The sequence below is a fragment of the Haplochromis burtoni genome, unplaced genomic scaffold, assembly GCF_018398535.1.
Source record: "Haplochromis burtoni strain Fernald_Lab_line unplaced genomic scaffold, NCSU_Asbu1 Contig_161, whole genome shotgun sequence".
Lineage (NCBI taxonomy): Eukaryota > Metazoa > Chordata > Actinopteri > Cichliformes > Cichlidae > Haplochromis > Haplochromis burtoni.
Window position 1 is genome coordinate 738,787 of NW_024582522.1, and position 23,449 is coordinate 762,235.

General features: G+C 42.2%; 3 protein-coding genes across 6 annotated transcripts; 2 read left to right on the forward strand and 1 right to left on the reverse strand.

Annotated features, from left to right (window-relative positions):
* Nucleotides 1-733: 733 nt before the first annotated feature.
* Nucleotides 734-4,920, forward strand: LOC102293884 (ATPase H+/K+ transporting subunit beta). Its single transcript, XM_005932676.2, has 7 exons — nt 734-1,009; nt 2,369-2,497; nt 2,582-2,695; nt 2,807-3,012; nt 3,111-3,173; nt 3,434-3,526; nt 4,377-4,920. The coding sequence occupies exons 1-7, from the start codon at nt 898-900 to the stop codon at nt 4,533-4,535; spliced, it is 876 nt and encodes a 291-aa protein (XP_005932738.1). The 5' UTR covers nt 734-897; the 3' UTR covers nt 4,536-4,920.
* Nucleotides 4,921-5,941: 1,021 nt separating this feature from the next.
* tmco3 (transmembrane and coiled-coil domains 3) lies at nt 5,942-15,866 on the reverse strand. 2 transcript variants are annotated; one of them, XM_005932672.2, is made up of 15 exons: nt 15,730-15,866; nt 14,848-15,000; nt 13,663-13,979; nt 12,774-12,941; nt 12,256-12,435; nt 11,965-12,165; nt 11,735-11,863; nt 11,541-11,633; nt 10,239-10,425; nt 9,010-9,127; nt 8,727-8,922; nt 8,447-8,597; nt 8,257-8,336; nt 8,016-8,165; nt 5,942-7,411 (listed from the first exon to the last, which is right to left on the reverse strand). In XM_005932672.2, the coding sequence occupies exons 3-15, from the start codon at nt 13,918-13,920 to the stop codon at nt 7,298-7,300; spliced, it is 2,025 nt and encodes a 674-aa protein (XP_005932734.1). In that variant the 5' UTR covers nt 13,921-13,979; nt 14,848-15,000; nt 15,730-15,866; the 3' UTR covers nt 5,942-7,297. The 2 variants fall into 2 exon arrangements, with proteins under 2 accessions (XP_005932734.1, XP_005932735.1); XM_005932673.3 differs by having other exon boundaries at nt 14,848-14,997; nt 15,730-15,842.
* Nucleotides 15,847-23,147, forward strand: dcun1d2b (DCN1, defective in cullin neddylation 1, domain containing 2b). 3 transcript variants are annotated; one of them, XM_005932675.2, is made up of 7 exons: nt 15,847-15,984; nt 18,782-18,998; nt 19,072-19,240; nt 19,398-19,528; nt 19,614-19,696; nt 20,010-20,106; nt 20,649-23,147. In XM_005932675.2, exons 2-7 carry the CDS (start codon nt 18,824-18,826, stop codon nt 20,726-20,728), a joined length of 735 nt encoding a protein of 244 aa, XP_005932737.1. In that variant the 5' UTR covers nt 15,847-15,984; nt 18,782-18,823; the 3' UTR covers nt 20,729-23,147. The 3 variants fall into 3 exon arrangements, with proteins under 3 accessions (XP_005932737.1, XP_005932736.1, XP_042081068.1); XM_005932674.3 differs by lacking the exon at nt 15,847-15,984 and adding an exon at nt 16,700-16,813; XM_042225134.1 differs by lacking the exon at nt 15,847-15,984 and adding an exon at nt 16,822-17,085.
* Nucleotides 23,148-23,449: the final 302 nt, after the last annotated feature.

Sequence of the window (23,449 nt, forward strand, 5' to 3'; positions counted from 1 at the left end):
ATGTCAGAGTCTCGATTTCTGAGCAACATTTGGACACTAGATGAAATGAAAATATGCTTTGTATCACACCCCCCCCCCCCCCCCCCCCCCCCATCCCTTTAGGACCTCAGCAGGATCATGTATTATGTCACAAAGCTCAGATCATCTCAAACTGGATTCTTGAACATGACAATGCTTCATATTAACTGGAGTAGCTGGTGTCATTAAATTATATGAATTTAGTAGCAGTGAAGCAAGCCGGCGGAGCCTCCACCTGAAACTGAATTTGAAGTTTTTGCAGCCCTGTATTAAAATAACCTACGCTCAACCCAGTAGAGCACCTTTAGGATGTGACAGATGTGCAGCCAACTGCAGAATCTGCAGAAACTGTGGTGCTGTCATGTCATCATGGAGCAAAATCCCTGCTGGAGGAACATTTCCAGCATCTTGTTGAATCTCTGCCACAAAAAATGGGCTAGTACCTATAAAGTTTGTGCTTTAGTACATCAGAATTAGTCAAATGTTTCAGAGGCCAAACTGACTCAGGTTTTCATTTCTGTTTGGATTTGCAGTGATTTAAATCAGTCCTGTTATCAGTAGTAGCCAACCTTTTCAAGGTGATCCTGGTGTTTCTCCAGTGAATCAAGGACGTCATTGCTAATGAAGGAAGTTTACCTGCTCCTGTCATGGTACACCTTATCTTGGCCTCATAAATACATAGTGAAAGATAACACACCTCACACTGTGGACCGACTGTAAGTGCAGAAAAGAATGAGACTGGACGCAAGACGATAACACAAAAGCTGAAAGTTCCTCAGAAGATTTGGAGAGGGACGAGAGAGGGAAGAAAGAAATATTACTGCTGTCTTCACTGAGCTGAGAGAAGGAAAGAGAACAGGTTTGCTGTGAAGCTCCATCATGGCCACTCTGAAGGAAAAGAGGACTTGCGGGCAGCGGTGTGAAGACTTCGGCCGCTTTGTCTGGAACTCGGAAAATGGGACGTTTATGGGAAGAACGCCAGAGAAATGGGGTAACAAGGACATGACTTCACTAACCTCTCCTGCATTACATAGACTAGAATTTTTAAACCGCTTGCAACAAGTATTCTTCAGATTATTTAAAACATGCTGATAGCGCTCATTCAGTCAAGTTACATGTTAAAAAAGTGTCCTAATAACCTTTAAATCTTTTCTTTTCTTTTTGTCTGTATTTTATTTTGAATTGTTGCTGTGATCTGAGCTTTGTGACATGGTGCGCATGATGAGCACACTGTCCTCATAAAGGATTTGATGTGGTCAGCAAGAATACTCAGGAATGCTGTGGTGTTTAAATGAAGCTCAGTTGGTACTAAGATGCCCAAAGCGTGCCAAGAAAGTATCCCCCATGCTGTTACACCACCACCATCCTGAACTGGATGGAGCCATGTTTTTATGGTGTTAATGCTAAATTCTGACCCTAAAATGTGAATGTAGCTGAAACGAGAGTCATCAGACCAGGAAACATTTTTCCATCTTCTACTGACCAGTTCTTCCCATCCGTTAAGTAGCCTCGGTTTCATGCTCTTAGCTAACAGGAATGGCACCAGATGTGGTCTTCTCCTGCTGTAGCCCATCTGCTACCATTAAGGTTTGGTGTGTTGAGGGCTCTGACCCTAGATTCAAATGTCACAGCAGAAATTGAAACTGTGTGAAGCTGTAACTCAGCTTCCTGTTCTTCGATGACAGGAATGGCACCGAGTGTGATCTTATGTTGTTGTAGGTTTAATTTGCTGTGTTTCAGAGGTACTTTTCTGCAGAACTTGCTTGTAACAAGTAAATATTTGAGTTACTAATTCTTTTCTATCAGTTTAAAGCAGTCTGACCTCTGGCATCAACAAGGCACTGTCACTCTCTGGATGTTTTCTGTTTTCGGCCCTTTCTCTGTAAACCCTCTTTAAATCATATAAGTCAGGGCCGATTGGCTCGTTACACATTTACATTAAAGGGCAGTTGAAAGGCTGTACCTAATGAAGTGGCTGGTGAGTGTAGTTGTTTTTCTTTCACATAAAACATAAAAGGCCTCAACAGTATCTGTGTGTGTGTGTTTGCTGAAAGACACGCGTGATCCCGGTCACATGTCATGCACTCCTAGAGCAGCGAGAGATAAGTAATGATAAGTTTTGTGCACCCTTCTCTGCTTGACCTTACAATGAGATTAAATTCAGTTTGCAGCAGCAGAGGACACCTTGACCTCTGCGTTTCCACATTAGGCAGAGCTGCCTTGCTAGTGTGTACAGTAAATATTCTTTCTCTCACTCTGATTTTCCAAGCTTCAGAGTGAGCAACATTGATAACTAAAACACTTATTGATGTACCCATAAAGGTGTGTTAATAAACTCCTTCCTTCACAGTGTACATTAGTCTGTACTATGTGGCCTTCTACGTCATCATGACGGGGCTCTTTTCTTTGGCGATCTGGGTCCTCATGTACACCATCAGTCCCTACAAACCTGACTACCAAGATCGACTGACATCACCAGGTTACATAAATCATGAATACATAAATACATAAATAATCACAAAAGATATCTCAGTGCCTCATAAGCATCTGTTTTCCCACTCAGGGGTGATGGTGTGGCCGGACACATACGGAGAGGAAGACGTTGAAATCTCCTACAACACGTCAGAGAAGGCCAGCTGTATGGAAATGGCCAACATCCTTCACGACTTCCTGAAGCGTTAGTGTTCCCATACACGATTTATTCTGCATTATGTAACTTTTAACGTGCACATATGTCAAAGAAAATTTAAAAAAGACACCTGGCTCTGTTTTCACCTCTCTCTTTTAGCCTACAATGACACCAAGCAGCTGGAGTGCAACAACTACAACTGCACCAAGGGGAAGTACTTCATCCAGAAGACCTTCTCTGCCCCCCACCACACCAAGTGGGCTTGCCCCTTCACGCAGAGCATGCTGGGACCCTGCTCTGGAATTGAGGATCCGACTTTTGGCTACAACAGCACCATGCCTTGTGTCGTCATCAAGATGAACAGGGTGCGTTTGGTTTCACTCTGTCAGGATATTTAAGCTAGAAAAGCAATGACATCATATAATAACCAGAACTAAAAGCAAATGTTGTGTTTTGTCTGCAGATTATTGACTTTTTGCCTTCTAATAACACCGCTCGGCCCCCATATGTGAACTGCACCATACTGGTGAGCTGCATGCAGTTACTTTAAAGTAGTAAAGTAGTAGTATAATATCTGAATAAAGTAGTGGGTATAGGGTGACTCTATACTGTGGAAAAACACTGGATTCAACACATTTTCCACCTTTCACAGCTCTTTCCATCACACGCTTCCTGTCTGTTAATCTCCTGCCTTTTAAACTCATCAGCCACAGTTTAACAAAGATTCACAAAATGAATCAAGTTCTTCTTTCAATGAAAGAAAACTCTGTTTCTGTTTGGATGTAGGATGGAGAGGACAGTGTGGCAAAAATAGAGTATTTCCCAGACGGTGGAATCATGGATCCCTCCTACTTCCCATACTATGGAAATCTAGCACAGGTAAGACAGCAGATAATGATCTAATATTCAGGAGGCTTCTTCCATGTACAGTAACCTTCATTTGTTTTTAGCACAAAGACATAAAAAGGGTGAAACACCAGCCTGATACACAGAAATAATGAAACTGGTCACTCTGTGCTTTCTTAACCTCATTACTTACTTAATTTGATAACCTGAGTTGAACTGAAGAACAAAGATGAAATATATTAGTGGAGCATACAGGATGCAGAGTTATGTGCTGAAAGGCTGCAGGGACCTGGGTTTAATTCAGCCTGGACCAAATTTCCTGCCCATTCTCAATCATTTTGTCCAATAAAGGCTAAATATAGGAAAACACTAGAGGCGTTTTATTTTGCTATGGAGATCACACCCTGGGATTTTCATCTATAATGGCCTGGATGAGCCAAATACAGACAAAACTACAGTTATGGTATTTGGCCCTAAAACACAGCCAGACATTTACTCTGGGTGGAACAACTTTGATCTTCAGTGCTTTGACCAGAACTCGCTCTTTAAACGAATGTTTGTGTCTCCCTTTGTTCACATGCACAGAAGTGCTAAAATGAGAAACATCGTGTCTCATTTGCTTTGATCTCTGGATGTCAGATATGGACACCGAATTCACAGTCCTCTTTGTTGAGTGCTTGTTCACTGATGATTGTTGGATTGTTGGAGTTTTTTATTTATACTGTTGCAGGTTCTCTACCATTATTTTATCATAAGAGTCTTGAGATGATTCGGTGCCACTTCATAAGCACTTTTTTTTCTGTTCAGGTACCCTCGTTCTTATGTTGCACTTGGTTAAGGAACCAACACTCTGCCTCTTCTTCTTTCTTTCTTTCTTTTACAGCCTACTTATGTCAACCCACTGGTGGCCGTTCGGTTCAGCCTGGTCGGAGAGAAGGAAGCCAAGATCCAGTGCAGAGTGGTGTCTGAAAAGATCAGCTACGAAAACATCCACGACCCCTATGAGGGGAAAGTCATCTTTTACCTCAAAGCAGTGAAATGAACCATGTCAGATAGTCACACAGTACCACTACTCACCTGCTAGTATCATGTATCTGGATCTGTAGGGATACTTATCAAACCGCCTTTAAGTCACTTGTATTCAACTTAAGCAGTCTATAGACCTAAGTTTCCAAGTAATTTATTAATGTTGTTGCAAAATAAATTGTAAGATCTAGAAATCTGAAGGAGCAAAATTCAAGCGTTGTGACCTCCAAATGTGTCCTTAGAAACAGTGGATAAATGTATTTAAGCAACATAATGAAGAGTCTGAATAATAACAAATAAAATGATATGAACAATTATATAGTTTTGACTATGAGAATGAGCAAAATCAGAACGGTCACTTCTGAATAATAAAAATCTGAGTATCAGCTGTAGAGTGTCTGTAACTGGCTGCCGTCTCCTCGAGATAATAGGATGATGACAGTGAGGAGGTTTCTCAGGGATGTGCTGACTGCAGACTTTGTAAGTTATCAGCTTACACGGTGCAAGCATGCTGGTGTGCACACATACAGAGACACAGACGGACATGTGTAGGTGTGTCTCACATTATTATTATTGAGGTTTCCTGAGGTCTCGTAAGCCTGCTGTCGTTTTCGTGGAAAGGATTACTGTGTTTGGTGACGAGTGAATGTTTTAATCACGTGGACAGACACACATGAACGCTTCTATAAACATTCATGTGGAACTAAATATTCCACAGTCATCTGTTAGTGGTATTATAACAAAGTGGAAGCAATAGGGAACAACAGCCACAACAAGGTAGGCCACGTAAAATCACAGCAGGTTCGGTGTGGAAGAACTTGACTGGCCTGCACAGAGTCCTGAGCTCAACCCCACACCTGAGCCAGGCCTTCTCATCCAACATCAGTGTCTGACCTCACAAATGGATGAATGGACAAAAATTTCCACACGTTCCTCAATCCTGTGGAAAGCCTTCCCAGGAGAGATGAAGCTGTTAGAGATGTAAATGGTTGACCAACATCATATTAAACCCGACGAATCTAGAAGGGGATGTCGCTCAAGTTTATATGCGTGTGAAGACATACGAGTGTATGTAATACACTTGTATGTCGTATGTCCTCCACACTATTACACCATCTGGTTTTGTTTTTCAGATCATTCTCTGTAAACACTAGAGACGGCTGTGTGGGAAAATCCCGGCATCCTGATCTGATGATTGGTTTGAACTTCAGCAGGTGGTCTTAACCATGCGATTGGCTGATTAGAGATTTGCAACTGAACAGGCGTAGCTAACAAAGTTCCTGATTATTGTAGATTTTTTCAGAAATGAACCTCTTAAGCAACTTTTTGCGTCTCTACAACACAACTACAGTTAATTAATTGCCAAGTTTCCCAGTGCAATTACTGGATCAAAGGAAGAAAGCAAACACGAGACCAAATAAATTCTTTGTTGTCATCTTCTTTTTAATAAATAAAATGAATTTAGCAGTTTAGAAATACACAATCATGAATGAAAACAGCACTTCTTTATGACTTGTAGTGTCTGCCATGACCACCAACACACATGTATGTAAACAGAAAAGAAAGAAACAGTATCTGAGAATCATATTAAAATATTCAGTAACCTGGCTGTTGGACACACATTTACATTGCACTTTATGGAAGATAAGACACTTACAGCACAAGATGAGCAGGAATACACTCCTCAAAGTCTTGTTTTTAGTGCAGAGAAGTGTTGAGCAGGCACATAAGTTTGACATTCAGGGTTAACTAGTGCATTTTGTATTCAAACGTAACGTCAGCGAAGAGTTGTCATTAGTGTCTGATGCATTTCTGCTCCTAAAATCATGTATTTCATTATCTACCTTCTGAGTTTGTTAGTAGTGTGACCTACCACGGTGTTCTGACATTTGCCAAGAAAAAAGAGTAACAAACTACAGTCTTCAGAGAGTGCTATTATAGCAAAATTCACAGTAGCACGATGATCAGAATAACCCACTTCTGATTAAATACAGCACACAGAAGGTTTTTACGTCAGTCAGAAGCACAATCTGTCATCTACGATAACCAAGAGCCGAAGAAGACAAAGTGAACAGTAATATAGTCATCTAGAAGAACGCCGGAGGTCGTTTTACATAATACAAAAAAAAAAACTTCCCAAATATTTCACCTATTCATAAGATCACAAAACAATATATGGAGATGTGTTGAACTGTCATGTGATTTCTACATGGAGGAGGCAAATCTAAGGTTCAAATTGCATAAGTGACAGAATGACTGATGAAACAAGTGTCTGAAAATAAGAAGAAAGGCATTTCTGACATCAAAAGCGTCACAGCGTAAAGGATCTCTTATCTGTTGTGCTTCTCCTCAAAACATGTGCTTTCTATCAAAGGTTTTTTGTAAGTAGCAGACACCACCGAGCCTTACAGATGTTTCCAGAAAATCAAAGCGGTTCAGTGATGTTGCGGTTCTGTAGATTACATGTAAAACTATTTCAGCATGTGATATTAAAATACAGTATAGTTTATCTAGCACATACACTACATGTTACACCAATTTGGACCATACCTAGGATGGAGAAACTGTAATGAAGGCTTTTTTAACAGTCAGAAGCAGGCTTTGATTAAGGACCTCAAGTCACTCTCCTCTAAAGCAGCAGATTGAGTCAGTACAAGAAGAAGAAGAAGAAGAAGAAAAAGAGGGAGATTTGGTCCTGCATAAATAAAACTTCTTGTTATGCCACTGTTATTTCTGCAAAACTCAAACGAGAACCCTTTGGCGCTGAAGTCAGTGTGGTCATGTGACTGGTCTGCGTTCGGTGCGGGGAACCCATCTGTGTGTGGTAACCTTCCAGAGCAGCGGAGCCAGCAGCAGACTGAGAGTGGTGACGCTGAGGACCAGCAGGTACACCTGCACAGAGCCAGAGAGGCAAACCAAATAAAGATCCAATAATCAGATGGTGAAATGTCATTAACACAGACTTTGAATAAAGCTAATTTAACACTCTTTTGATTTATTCCACAATGATACCCCAGGGAGAGAGATGGATGTTCTTAAATGCCAAGATATCAGTGACATAGACGGTCGTCCTAGTCACGATTCTTTACGATGCAAAGATTACTGCGTCATTATAGGATTAGCTTAGATCAGAGATAATAGGTCTTTTGGCTAAAAACTAACCAATGCAGTTGGTTCTTCTTTGTAAATAGACAATGGATGATTGACACTACACATGAAGATCTGCCCAGCTACTGTTCAAACCTGTTTTTGGGAGGGGCAGCCAATCAGAAGAAAACTGGCTGAAAGGGAGGGGCGAGTCAGCTACAGCTCAGAATAAGATAAAAGTATTGACCTGAACAGGGTCTCGTCTAATTCTGCTTTAAACAATCATTAATAAATGATTATTTAAGGCAGAAGACGAAGCAAACAAAAGTCAAATTGAGCACCTACTATATTCTCCTCTGTCTGAATAGTAAAACAGATGCCAACACTAACATAAGAGGTAATCACTGACCTCTCTGGAGATGATGCCAGCTCGACGCGCACGACTGCCCAGGACGAAGGAGAATTCGCTGACCTGAGCGAGGCCAGCAGAGACGATCCACTGTATGTGCCGAGACCCTGGAGGCAAGATTGCTGACAGCACGAGTACAGCCATCATAAACTGGAAGGAAATAAGGAGTCAAATGAAACAGAAACTGGAGCTAGACAAAGAAAAGCAAAAAACAAAGACAAAACACAGGAGTAGTCTGTACCTTCATAATGACGAGTGTGAGAGTTAGCGCCAGCAGGATGGTGAGTTCATACAGCACAAATGTCGGGAACACGTGGAAACCTGCAGCATCACACAGACACACACTTACCATTCAGTAAAGTCACGGTAAACAACACAAAACTAACACAACACCAAGGTCAGATCAGTCACATGATCGCGTTCAGGCTAACCGATAGAAGCAAAGAAGATGATGGCAAGGAAGTCTCTGATCGGCTCGATGCATCCCATGACCTCTGCTGTGACCATGTGACCCTGTGAGGACAGCAAAGCTCCAGCCAGGAAACAACCGAGCTCCATGGAAACATCCAGCACCTCAGTTACCTGCAGTATGAGTCAGCAAGAAAAGAACCAGCACAGACACACAACGGGTTAGACAAGAACATGAAATACATAATAAGTGAATAAAGTGAGATCTTTATCTAAAGAAAAGGTTAAAAACAGACAGCATACTGTCAGCATGAAAAAGACAAAAGCTGCCATCCCCAGCACCAGGATCTCCCTGTTGCCTTTGCTCTCAGTGTGAAGCTTCTTGTAAAAGGGGCCAATCAGGAATGATCTGAAGAGCAAGCAGAGCAGCAGCACAGCAGCCAGCGACACCAGGACCTGGGCCAGGAGATAGAGCACGTGGAGGCTGCCATACAGGAAGCTGCGGTGCACAGAGGGAAGAGTTTACAATGCTGTGTGCGTGTTTACACAGAGCACACATGCAATAACAACAGAAAGACCAACACACCCGTCCAACTCTCCACTTTGTGCCTGGATCAGAGTCGGCATGACAGCGATGAAGAGGCCGAGCTGAACATCTTGCATCACCAACATCCCAAGGAGAACGCTGCTGTAGTCCAGCTCAGCTGCCACACACACACAAACACGTTAATGATCACTGGCTAAGGAAAACACTCCTAGTAATCAATATTGTATAAGCGGATGTAGTGTGATATTAAATTTGCCTACATTAAAATGTGTAAATTACCTAGAGTAATGGCATGGGAAAAGGCCTGTGGATAGGCAAGCTGCTCTTAAATGTAAAATAAATGTGATTTTTCTTCACTGTGAGCAAAAATCATTTACCGCTGCTGTGCTAGCAGAAGTCAACACAGGCATGCAGGTCACAAAATCCTACTCAGCTATATACTATCAGAGGTAAGGGAGGATCTGCTGAATGCTGCTATAACTGGTATCTGAGGTATGCTTAACTTTCTGGAATGTGGCCAGAGGGATAAATATATATTTTCTCTGTTTTTTATCTTTGAAATGGAAGTAGTGAAGAGGAAAAACCAGCTAGTCACATCTCATAGCAATTAAATGCAACCTGTTCTCTTCATGTAACAGACACACACGGTCTGTTTCGCTCAAACGCTTTAAACAATCTAATGAGAAGACTTTCAAAACACTTGTGTGAAAGTGCATTCTTCTAAGGTTTTATTATAGAACATAACCCCTTAGCAGGTCATAAACTAGGTTAGTACAACCGCAAGCAACATCAGCCTCAGGTAAACAACAATACAAAATATTATACCATCTCATTATTTATTGAACAAAACTACAGGAAAATGCAGAAGCAGTGTGTGGAAAAATTAAGCACACTTTCCCGCTTTCATAGGAATTAGGAGGTAAGTAGCATTCAGGTACTGCTAATCAGATACATTTAACTGATCATCAGCAAGTGTGATCACCTCTATGAAAGCAGAATTTTTGTCAGTTTGCTGGTCTTGAGCGTTTCTCCTGCTAAAGGTGGTTCTAAAACCTAGAAGCTGTATGAGGTGGATCACCTCATACAGCTTCTGCATTTTGCTTCATTTGTAAGAATGAAGCATTTTGGCTTCATTCTTACAAAATACACAAGGACACTGTGTAATGTATCATGCGTTATTGTTCATCTGATACTGTATTTACCTAATTTTAGGACCTGGTAATAACCAGATGATTGCTTTATTATGTCCTGACACATAAAACACAAACCTTCCTTATCTCCTCTGCTTCCTCCTGCCAGGAAGCGGGACACCAGTGGAGTGCTGGACAAGGACAAACAAGTAGAGATGAAGACAGTCTGGGTGGGTCGAATATGCAGGACTTGTCCCCACAGCAAACCGGCTCCTACCATCAGCAGACTCAAAGAGCAGGAACCCTGAACTGAAATCTTCCATACCTATGCACACATAGACAGGTTGATGACTGGATGATGACTGTCCATAAAGTAAGTAACAGAGGCTTTAAAAACAAATGGTATTAAAACAACTAGACTGTGAGCAATAGTGGATTTTACAGAAACATTCTAATACTGATGTGGAATTAAATCTAGATGTATCAGCCAATATTCTTCAGCATGTCCGCTGCTACTTAAACTTTTTCTAAATTATCCCAAGCATAAAAAAAGCTTCTATATTAGCACAAACTGGACAGTAATTACACATTACATTGGCAAACATCAGCTGCTAACATCCAATATATGTCTGCGTAGTTTCTCGGTCATCCAGGTCACTGCTGTTTAAGGAGGTTAGAAAGAAAGCGACCAGACTTCTTTTAGTTTTCTTTTAAAATCATTTCTCTTCTCATCCAAGAGGCTTCTTCACTTCTAAAACCAAAAGGTTGAGAGTCCCAGGTATTTAAACCCTTGTGCGGTTTTCAAAAAACGTAAAGTCCAGTCACCTTCTTTTCAGCTCTAATAATATACCAATCAGGCTCTAAACCAGGGGTCTCCAACTCCAGTCCTCAAGGGCCGCTGTCCTGAAACTTTTCCATGCGTCCCTGCTGCAACACACCTGAATACGACTAGTAGGTCATTAGAAGGACTCTATAGAACCTGACTGCATGCTGAGGTGGCAACTCAGCCATTTGATTCATGTTCCAGCAGCTCATGAGTGAATGAACATGGTGCAATAAAAGTACATTATTCCTAACACTTACATTTACTTAAACTGACATGAGTAGGGTTAGGGGTTGCCACCTCAGCATGCAGTCAGGTTCTATAGTCTTGCTAATGACCTACTAATCGTATTCAGGTGTGTTGCAGCAGGGTCGCATGGAAAGGTTTCAGGACAGCGGCCCTCGAGGACTGGAGTTGGAGACCCCTGCTCTAAACCAAACATTGAAGGACATAAAAGTATTGTTTTAAAAGTTGCTTTCATACTGATGTTGGTTAATTCGTGTCATGCTGCACCACCGCAATACAACACACAGAACAGTTTGACCATGTCATTGGCATCAGTGCCAGACTTGCCTTTGTCTTTGCATTATTCCAAAAGCAAAATCTTCTTCATTTACCTTTCTGAGGCGCTCAGGTGAGAACTCCAGTCCGACCACAAAGAGAGTGAAAAACACACCCAACTCCCCGAGAGTCTCCACCTGAACCATAGACTGCAACAAGCAAAGCCGAGCACAGATATAAACAACAAGCACAGAAAGTAGAAAAAAAGACTGATTTAAAAAAAATTAATTACAGTCTCGCTCTCACACACCTTGATGCTGTTGAGCCCAGAAGGACCAAGCAGGACCCCGCAGATGATATATCCAAACATGGGAGGAAGACCCGCCAGAGTGCAAATCCAGCCACAGGGCAGAGACAACATCACCACTGAAACCAAGTCCTGCACATACATGTTTAAAAAAACGTCAATACTGACTAAAAACGACTCAAAACAAATTAATACAGAGTATCTGCTTCTTATACACATGAGGAATGACTGACTTTGATAAAGTGGTGGTCGGCTCTCGGCATTGTTGAGTCTCGCGGTTTAGTCAGAACATACTGGTTGTTCTGCGAGTCAATGAGCATGCTCAGTCCCAGGTCATCCTCCACTTCCTTTTGCCTGGACTTGTTCTTCCTCTTGCTTCCATTCTCTTCGTCGTCTTCCACTCTCAGCACGGCCTCTACATTCACTCCTTTCATCTACACAGCACACAGCACGGAAGGAGCTACAATCACTATCATCTTCAGTTTTTGAGTAACCAAAATATGTGACAGTGACTGTCTGCAGACCTGCTTGTTGTTGTCAAAGGCGTGCTCTTCGATCTCCTCCTCAAGTCGGTCGGCTGCCTTCCTGACATCCTCCAGGATCTCATCCAGGATGGACAGAGTCTTGTTCTGGGCCAAAGCGCTTTTAACAGCTTCCTGCTGATGCTTCTCAGCCGCCACCAGCTCCACGTACTCCTGTTCTTCCTGAAGTGAGATAAGAGGGGCCATGCATATGTTAGGAGAGATGAATGTAGGAAATGTGTATTAAAGATTCAGTCTTAAATTTTGAGGTCTGTAGGATGATCATATCAACAGTCTCCTATATTCACACAGGACTTATTTGATAATAAATTTACATTTTGGATAGTCTTTTTTGGAAGGATCCAATTCTGCTACAGGTCTCTTCCTGTTAAAAGACAGTTTTTTCTTTCCACTGTCACCAAAGAGCTTGCTCATAGTGGGTCATCTGATTGTTGGGCTTCTGATATTTCCCTGTCCTTTGAAAAACTGAGATACAAATAATGAAACACAGCTGACTTCACCTTTATGGCTGCCTCCCTGAGGGCCTCCAGCCTTTGTCTGCTGCTCTCCTTCATGTTGACCACATCCTTGTAGTCTCCCTGTAGCGCTCTCTGCAGGCTGTGCAACGCCTGGAACACGAGGTGCTCGCTCTCATTCAGCTCTTTCTGCAAAACCTCCAGAGTGTGAACCTTAATGCAGACAAACAGAAACTTGTCAATCGGTAAAATGTCTCTGGTCATCTTTCACTGAAGCCACCGTGTGCAGTGCAGTTTACAATTCTTCATCGGAGACTGGACATGACAAACAGGACAAAACAGATTGTGATGAAGCAGGTTACAATAGGATGATGGTGCATTTTATGTGACTCTCGGCACACATCAGAAGAGGCACTTAAACACAATAAAACAACTGAATGCACACTATCCGTATATGCAGAATAAATATGTGCAGAAAGTCACATGTTGAATTTAGATGGATGTCACAGCTCTGGGGAAGAAACTGCCTCTCAGTCTGGTGTTGTGTTTTAGTGAGTTAACCAGAAGGCATTTCATTCAGATAGTTTCAGAGGTAAACTAGAAAAAAAAACTTTGAAGATTTGAAGAAACCACATTAAATTTAAATGTGTTTTCAGCTTGGTCTGGTATAAAAGTCTAAAAGTGGTGCTTAGCTATTTCTCCTGTTAGTTGTTTTAATCAAACCAGTCATCTTATCGCTACATGCACAAATCATAGGAAACATGAATTATAAGCATGCACAGTCATTCTGTGCAACAGTCAGAGAGGCAAACAGTTTAGAGACCTAAAGAAGAATTACAGGTTATGCAAAAGTTAAATGTCTCTAACTCTTCAGTGGATAACAATTTGAAAGGAGCTCTTGGCTCCATTAGATTGCTTTTTCTCAGTCTGGTACCTGGAAGTGTTTCTCAGTCTCTGAAAGGCTCCGGTCTTTCCCAACAGCATCGGCAGCAGCCTCCAGCTTCTTGAAAACCACATTTTTCTGACGTAGGAGGCCCACCAGCCGCTTGCAGTTACCAGCCACCCAGCTCTGCCCGTGTGCAGCCCTGTTACTTCGATAGAGCTTGACGGCATGCTGGGCCACCTGGTCTTTGTGGACCACGGCAGATGCCCCTGCCAGGCTGAGGCACAGCAGCCAACATACAGCCTGCATCCAAAGTCCTACTCGTGTCTTCACCAGGGTGTGAGGGGGACTGAAGACGGGTGTGAGGCCTGGATATGGAAAAGGGATTTTTTTAAAAAGTAAAAAAAACCCAAAATAGTATGACAGATTAAGATGGGTTGAGTGTCAATGCAAATATATCTATATATCAGCCAGTCATATGGCAAAAATTCAATGCATTTGTTGACATGGTTGAGACAACCTTCTGGAACTGAAGCTGAGCATCAAAATGGGAAAGAAATGTGATTTAAGTAATCCCCTTAAAACCAAACTACCATCTACCCATCTCCCAATGGCTCCTTCCTGTAGGATAACACACCATCTCACAAAGCGCAAATAATCTCAAACTGGTTTCTTGAACATGACAATGAGTTCACTGCACTCAGATGGCCTCCACAGTCACCAGATCTCAATCCGTAGAGCACCTTTGGGATGTGGTGGAACATATGACTCAGATCATGGAGCCATGTGTGATGCTGTCATGTCAATTTGGACCAAAATCCCTCTCCCATGTTTCCAGCACTTTTTTTTTTAATATAAGCCATGAAGAATTAAGGCAGCTCTGAAAGCAAAGTGAGTGGTGTTATGTGAGATACAGTGTGTACTTATGCAACCTGTATATTTACTATTGTTATACCAGCAGCCTGTTCAGTCTTTAAGCAGGGTGTGGTGGCAGCTGAACATGAGTTCCGTCTTGCTAGCAGTTCTTATTATTAAGCTTCACCTTAATGTGACTGAATGCTTAACCTGTAAAAAATTCCAGAGCTGCTTCCTCTGCTGCCTTCATCAAATACGCTGCAGTGTATATAGTGAGGAAAAGGATTGTATTTAAAAAAGAAACAACCAAAAAAAACAAAACATCCAGGTTGCTTTACATTGAATCTTTATCCACACCAACACTGAATACATTCAACTCACAGCCAAGGCAGTCTGCACTGTTGTGAGCATGAGTCAAGCTGAGAGATGTTTACTTTCCAAACTCCTCCTATGTCCTTCTTCCTTTGGGCTAGGCTGCAGACGCTCTGCCACTGCAGCTAGAAATCAGTAATACCACTGTTCCGTCTTGAGCTGCTGAAATGGACAAGCACACATACGCACACACAGGTTCTCAGATTTAAGGTATTACAAACTTGAAAAAAGCCATGTCAGCCTCAGAGAATTTAATGTAAACAAAACCAGAAGTGCAGTTTAAACATTTCCCCTACATTTCCTTTCACTTTACAAAGCCTGATCTATGAAAAAAGACCACGTATACACCATGAAAAACTAACAATGTTAAATTACTATATAACAGGTTATGTATGTTAAAAATAAAACACCAATGCCATTATAAACAGCCTCCGTTCTATTATTATTACTGATACAGTAACATTAAAGGTTAATGTTTTATTTGGTTTCGATAGAGTAGATTTTTTTAAAATATAATACATTGCTTTGGATGATAAAGTCTTTGTTGTTGTAGTGATGTAAAAAGAAATACTCAAGTAAAATGAAAATGTTCCTTCCCACAGGTGATCTGCACTAAACTTTGGACTCGTACCTAAAACTTGAAGTTTTACCTTGTCAGGATGTGCATAAAAAACACATAAAAAATGGAGCACAGACGTGTCAATGTAAAATAAAACGGGGAGGACATTTAGCTATCTTAATAACACACACCGCCAGGTATGAATGACATACCGAGGAAACAGCACGGACAGCCAGTGAAATCACCCATTTTCTTCACTGTCCCAAACACAGATTACTCGACTTCTATGAGTGGGTATATCAGCAGAAACAGAGGAGTAAAGAAATCACTACCTGCGAAATGTGTGTACTGTCCTGGCTCTCAACTCCACGACTGAAGGAGCAGCAGAAGAAGAAGGAAACAATCGTGCTGTTGTGCCGCACTACCACCACCCCTCCTCTCCTGCCACATAGCTGGAGACAGCGTCGGTGCAGGCGTTCACCGGTTTTTACTTGGCCACCAACTTCATGTTTACTCCGACCTCCGGGCCGTCGGTAGCAGTGTCGGTGCAGGCAGACAGGAAGGGGTAACAATACTTTTTTTTCCAGGTAGGTACAAACGCCCAGTCCCTAAAATAGCTGAGTTAGTTCTAGTGTGGCTAAAGTTGAATAAGCTGTTAGGTAAAGCTAAGTTAGCTTCCAAATTGCCCGGAGCTGTCAGACCAGCTCCAGCCAGCTGAGTCCACACACACACTTGTGACACAGCCGTTAACGCTATCTCAACTTTGCTAACATTAGCAAAGAAATGACAGTCGTGTGTGTGTCGACAGCGGATCCCCTCCCCATTTACACCAGGCGCAACTAAAACTAAACAACCCCTCCTCTGCTTTCAGAACATATTCCTGTCGATAAAAATTAAAGATCCATCTTCAGATTACTTCCGAAACATCTTTATCAGATTTGATATGGGAGTTGTAGTTCTCAGGTGTTTTGCGTTTTCGACTCGACTCTTGCGTCAAGTGCTTTTACGTTATGGCAGCGCTTCTCCGTTTTTTATTTTTATTTTTCGGTTATGACACATTTTCACTGTTGTGTAAAGTCGTATTATTTCGGTGAAGCGAGAAAAAACACCGTTAAATTAGCTCCACGCCTAGTTCTATGACCCGTCCCCCTCAACAAGGGTTATACTCACGGTGTAGTATCGCAGTAATAGACGCGGAGTAATAATGAGACTTTTTAGGCGGTGTCAGAGACGTTGCACAATATTTAAGAATAAAACAAGTATTTTACCGAAGCGGGGGTTGTATCTTGAATTTCAGCGGTGCTGAACTACATTACCCATGACTCCAATTGTCGTACAGTAGCCCAGTTCTTTTGCGCATGCGCGCCTGGGGGAAATTGGATCTCAAGTTGGCTAAAACAGCGGGTGATAAAAATGGTAGGTGAGATTAAAAATGAGAAACCGTTAGAGTTGTTTATCATCGTTTATGAGCTCCTCAGACAGTAACAGCTGTCTCTGACGCTCAGGGGTCACTGCAGTGTGCGGGGTCGGGGTGTCCGCGGCCAAGTGTCGCATCGTCAGAGGAGATGTGTGTCAGGAATGTGAGGGGAAACGGGAGGTCAGTTGTTGATGTTTTTGAGACGGGATGCATGCACTTGCGCCACGTACCTTTGCCTTTATGGGGTAGCTCGTCTGCGATGCTGACCCAGGTGAGGATACCCCGTGAAGGATCCCTCCCCCGTGCCTAGAAGGACCAGGTCGACGAGCTGTGGCCTGCCATAGTGCGTTTGCTGTTTGATCATCGCGTGGGTCAGGTCTGCAAAGACGGGCCACATGATCAAACAGCATATTCGTGGACTAACCGAACCTCGTGGCCGTGCATTTGCAAGTGCTAACATCAGCGCTGTGGCACACCTGGTTTCCAGCCTTTTACTTTTTAATTACATGCAAAGCTTAAAGTAGTGAGAGACAGCACAGCAAGTTTTCTGTGGAGTTTCTAGTGAAAGCCTCAACTTGAAGGGAAGTCTTTGCACTCTAGCGTACTCTAATAGCACTTACCCTGTATGTTTGAATGTTGGTGTGCAGTCTGATGATGCATGGCAGGATTACCAAAGCTGGCGAAGTGGGGGACCTGTCCTCCATTACCCCAGGACTTAGAGGGGTCCAGAATTTGTAATGTTGGTTTGATGAGCATTATTTGAATTTATATGCAGCTTGAAATATTTTAATTACTTGAAAGAAGGGCCTGTGTCTAGGGATGGGTATTGATAAGATTTTCACGATTCCGATTCCATTTTCGATTCTGTTTAACGATTCGATTCTTTATTGATTCTCTTATCGATTCTTATTTTTTAAAAAGGAGAACACTAAGGTCGATTAGCTTAGAACTTTGTTTTATATCTTCTCTTTGAACAAGGTAGAAATTTAGGAGTAACATGGCCTTACAAACCCAACAGTGAGATCTTAAGAGGTCCAGCCTATGGCTCTTCAATGGGGTGTCACAGGGTTCCCAGGAAAAAAAAATTGTAAATGTAAAATAATAAAATAAATATTCTCCCATAGCAATAACAAAGTGTAACATAAATTATTCAGTAGCAATTACACAAGAATATCCAGTAATGTCCCTGCCTCCAATTAAACACATTCACTTACCAAAGTGAAATCGGGGCATCTGCTGTGGCAAATAGGTTCAAGCCTTTTACCACAAACTTAGACACTGCTCGGTGACATTCGTCTATCCTGGCCTGAAAGGAGACGCTACCGGTAGACTGCAGCGAGAACTGCCAGCATCTGAGCCAGCCAGCCTCTGTCTCATCATGGTCATCTAAATGCACAGTAATGGCAGGTTTTGTAATAAGGCAGATCGCGCTAACATAATATGCACTGTTAGTTTACCTGCCGCATTAACGGGAGAGGACGTGCAAACGTTACCGCTGCTGCTGGGTTGAGATTCACGAGTCCGGAGCGGAATTAAAAACACGACATCATTTAAGGTCATCGCGTGTTTTGTGAGCAAATGCTTTTGCATATTCGCAGTGTTTCCTCCCTTAAATGAAATCTCTACTTTGCAAGTATTGCAAGTTGCCCTGTTGTCATCCGTTCTTATAAAGTATAACCAAACTTTTGAGCATTTGAGCTGCTTAGGCACCGTGTTTCCTGCCAGGTAAGCAACGCTCTGCAACGTGGTGACGTCATTCGGGGCGACTGGAATCGATAAGGGAATTGTTTGCAAAAATGGCAAACACTTTCAAGGAATTGAAACAGTGGGAACCGGTTCTCAACAAGAACCGGGTTTCGATACCCATCCCTACCCGTGTCTATCTTACCTTATCACATTTGATACTCTTTCCTATTTCATTTATATTTTGGCCCCTGCATTCACCTGCATCCCTCCTTACTTTCCAGCACAAGCTGAAGTCATCACAGAAGGACAAAGTTCGGCAGTTTATGTCCTTCACGCAGGCAGGCGAAAGGACAGCTGTGTACTGCCTGGCACAGAATGACTGGAAACTAGAAGTCGCCACAGACAACTACTTCCAGAACCCAGACCTCTACTACAAAGAATCCATGAAAACCTCAGTGGACCGCAAGAAGCTGGAGCAGCTCTACAACAGATACAAAGGCAGGTGTCAGGGATTGAAATCGGAGCGATCCGCTCATTCCGTCGCGCTCATTATTTTCGGCTTTTGTTGTAGATCCCCAGGATGAGAACAAGATAGGCATCGATGGGATCCAGCAATTCTGCGATGACCTGATTCTAGATCCGGCGAGCATGAGCATACTGGTGGTGGCGTGGAAGTTCAGAGCAGCCACGCAGTGCGAGTTCAGCAGGAAGGAGTTCCTGGATGGCATGGCTGAGCTAGGGTGAGCAGTAACTGGCTTTGAAATCTATTTTGTGATTAACTGTACTGCATTTCTGACATAAGAGTGTATGTACTGTGCCGTTTGTCTCTGTAAGACGAGTCATACGAGTATTTAAGGTTTCATATTTCAGACTTTACATCATCATCATGTCCTACAGGTGCGACAGCCCTGAAAAGCTTAAGGCCATTCTTCCCAGACTAGAGCAGGAGCTGAAAGACTCAGGAAAGTTCAAAGACTTCTACCAGTTTACCTTCAGTTTTGCCAAGAACCCAGGCCAGAAGGGGTTAGGTAAGAATGACAGTGTGTAGGGAAAACACTGTTTTTAATCAAAAACATGAAGCATCCACCCTTAAACAGATTTTCTGCTTTCTAGACCTGGAGATGGCCGTGGCTTACTGGAATCTAGTTCTCACAGGTCGGTTCAAGTTCCTGGATCTGTGGAACCGCTTCCTGCTGGTGAGTGTGGGATGTTCTGTTGTCTCCCCGTTCTTTTCATTTTTGGATCAGTGGGACATTTGGGTATCTGACATGCATGAATCGATTTCCCTGGCATTTCAAGCATGCTTTGTCCATCTTGTTGACCTATATAAAAGAAATAATCCAATCCCCCACATTGATTTTTGACAGTTCAGAGTTATCCCACCTTTAATTGAGGCTGTTTGTTTGTTGCCTTTGTAATTTAAAAAAAAAAAAGTTGGTTTTTTTTTTTGTTTTTTTTTTATGATCACAATGAAACTCCAAACGTTTCCTGTTGCTGTGCTGCATTCAGGAGCATCACAAACGATCGATTCCCAGGGACACATGGAACCTCCTCCTGGACTTTGGCAATATGATTGCAGACGACATGTCAAACTATGATGAGGAAGGTGAGCTAACGAGTCTGGATGAAGATGATCGGTGAACACATTGAAAGCTCATCAGTTGTAACATTAAATACGAATAATTCAGGGTGTTGTCTCTTTGTCTGCCCCTACGCCAGCGCACAAGTGACTTGAAGTACTGTGCAAATGCTTTGAGCCACCAATAATTGCTTTCTTTTGCTTTAAATGAGCCAGATTTTCTAGTAGTTCACATTTCTTAAGCTAAATCTATGATAAAGGCCAACAATAAGTCAGTTTGACAGGTATAAAATTGTATTTTTTCAGCAGCTAAACAGCTCTTAGCAAGAACTGGGTATATCTCAATAGGGTGTGTTGTGAATCTAAAAAGAAAATGAAGGAAAGTCGACAAGTAGCGGGCAAAAGAATTGGCAGGCCGTTAAAAACCATCTACAGCAGAGTCACTTCCTTTAAGGCCACCCTTTTATCTAACTTTCTTATCTCTGATGTCTTGAATCGTGATTTCACTACTTAAATCTTGGTTATTTATATTCCCTCTAACATATTCCCCTTCTGCTCACTCTCCTCAGGGGCCTGGCCCGTCCTGATCGACGACTTTGTGGAATTTGCTCGGCCGATTGTGATGGGGACCAAACGCAACGTGACATAATGTTTGTCCCGGCTTCATGCAGCGGATTGAGTTTCGCATTTCTTCCTGTTTTCTTTTCCTGAATGAGGTTTTTGATACAAACGAGCCAAAAATGAGACTACTTCTAATTAAGCCTGACTGCAGCTTTTTCCATTAGGATTGTTCTTCCAACTGCATACGATGCCTCTGAAAGGGAGAGACCCGAACTTTTAAAATGGAAAGCAGGACGGGAATCAGCCAGAAAGAGAACTTTTTTTTCTTTTTTTAGTTGTTGTTTGCTGACACAAACAGCAATGTGAAGAGGATGTAAATGCTCAAACTTCTCACCGACAGGTGTAAAACCACACCTGTGGACTCACTAACCAGCAGCCTCGGTACAGTGACAGCCAGAGAGTTGGTTGGAAGTTAAACTGCATGTTTTGTGAGCTAGTGTGGAGTGGTGCCATGATGTGTGTGTGTGTGAGTGGGGGTGGTGCTATTAAGGTTATTTTCACGGATGTTGCGAATGTGTTGCTCTCCAAGTTACAGTGAGAGCAGACAGAGGAAGTGAGCTTGAGTGTGTTTGTGTGTGTGTCTGTGCATATTGCCTTATTTACAATACCATCCCACATATCTTTGGTTTTGTTGATATGTAAAAAGCTGGAATAATTCACCTTAAACTCCACATCTTGTGTTCAGAGATCTAGGTAGAGAAGCACGTTTGTTGAGCACCAGCAGAATCACAAAGGCTTTATCGATCTGTTACAGTGGTGTCACTTTCATTTCATCACACAAACCCCACTGAACGTCTGTCTCTGTCACTAACTGCAGGCTTTCTGTGCTGCTCCTGATAGCTCTACCTCCTGCAGAGACTCAGAGAGGGACGTCTGTGTTCTGAATTAGGAATTACCAAAAAAAAAAAGCATCGTAAAAGGAAATGAAGTTGATGAGATAAACATGTTACTGCTGTTTGGGGCATTCTCAAGTGAGCCGAGGAGCTCGCAGGTGATGGCAGAGAGAAGTGCAGCAGTCAGTTAATGTGCTCATATTCAGACTGACGCGGCCGGTAGATTTTTGTTGTGACTTCTGTGGCTCGCTCAGGCCTGAAGCTCTTCTAAAGGAGCTTTAGAAGAGCAAAAACAGGTCGTGGCACTTTTTTTTGTTGTGATTGGTGCAAAAGCAGCATTTGGGATGCTGCAGCATTACACTTGTTGGTTTTATGTCTTGACTTTAGCAGCGATTAAAAGTACGAACACAGAGAGAAGCTGAGGGGCGCCCTGACTCTTTCCTGTCATCCCGGTGAGGATGACTTGTCACCTCTACAAACTGCACTGAAGTACACTTTTTCTGTTGTAGGATTATACGTTTTTATTTAATCAGACGGCACTGTGTGGAGCATCGGAGTTATTCGCGTTTCGTGGCAGTAGGTTTCTCTCACGTGCTAACGTTTTTATAATGAAGTTGTGCATCGCAGCAAGGAGTATTTTAACTGATTGTTTACACGGCTGAAGGTTGCTTTTTATAGATTTGGTTGAATTTATTACATAGGACAACATGAACACTGCTCAGGCTGCCATCTAGTGGTGGCAGTGGGCTATAGCATTTCTCACTTTTCTGTAGTTTAATGAAGACTTGAGCCTTTTAACACTTAAGAGATCAGTGCAGCAATGCTTATTATTATTATTATTATTATTATTATTATTATTATCATTATTAATAGGATTACCTGTTTCTCTTTAAGTGTACCTAAAACACTCTACATCCCAGAGTATGGCAGAAGGTACCAGAGCTCAGGTCCCCGTCACCCTCTCCTCAGTCAGGGTGAGCTGTGCGGCTTCCTGTATTTGTCAGTTCTGGTTCTGTCATGTGTTGTCACTTCAGTTAAACCATGTGCTGAAATAAAGATAGTAATTCTCTTGCATCTGCAGCTACCTACAGGGGGAAATAACTTGACAACCTGGTTGGAAATGCTCATATTTATGTAAACACAGTCACTCATAAACTGTGGTGGTATGTGTGTGTGAATGTATCATTTTCTTTCTTTCTTTTTTTTAAGTTCAAGGTAAATCGGGACTGGATTGTGGGTTCACTTCCAGACTGATTATTGCGTCACAGTGTTTGCCATTGTAATTAAGTTAGACATGTTGCTTTAATAACAAAGTTTCCGTCCTGTCAGCATCGCCACCGTCAGCCAGGGTGGCTGTTATCTAACACCTGTGGTTCAGGAGTGACAAAACAACTTCCAGTATTTAGTGTTCTGTTACATTCAGTGCATTTTTAGTTGTCGAATGTGCGATCGGCTGTTTCTAGTCGCGCGTGGTCATGGTCTTTAAGACAGTGTTATTTTTGCTGGCAAGAAAACAGGTATTTACAGAGTAATGTTTCTGCAGAAGCATACCGAACATTGTTTTCTTGATAAATGTTGTCAATAAAGCATGTTGTTTTTAACAATCTTGTAAAAGGTGGTTTTTTTTTCACAACTATTTGTAGTTTTTGATTTTAGTTTAGTTTTAATTAACTACAGTTGCCTTGATCCAGTGACCTTTGTATATTTACCCCTCAGAGTTTTCAAACAGCTAGATGGTGATGGGCAAAATGCTTGAGAACTATGAACATTGAAGTTTTATTGAAAAAGGGAAAATGATGTCATTGTAATGTGCTGGAGAGGAGTCGGAGTGCCCTCTGCTGGACAAACTATCCGATGACCCCACTGTGAAATGATCCCATGCCTCTTTGTTTTACTTTTTTTTTTAAAAGTTCTTT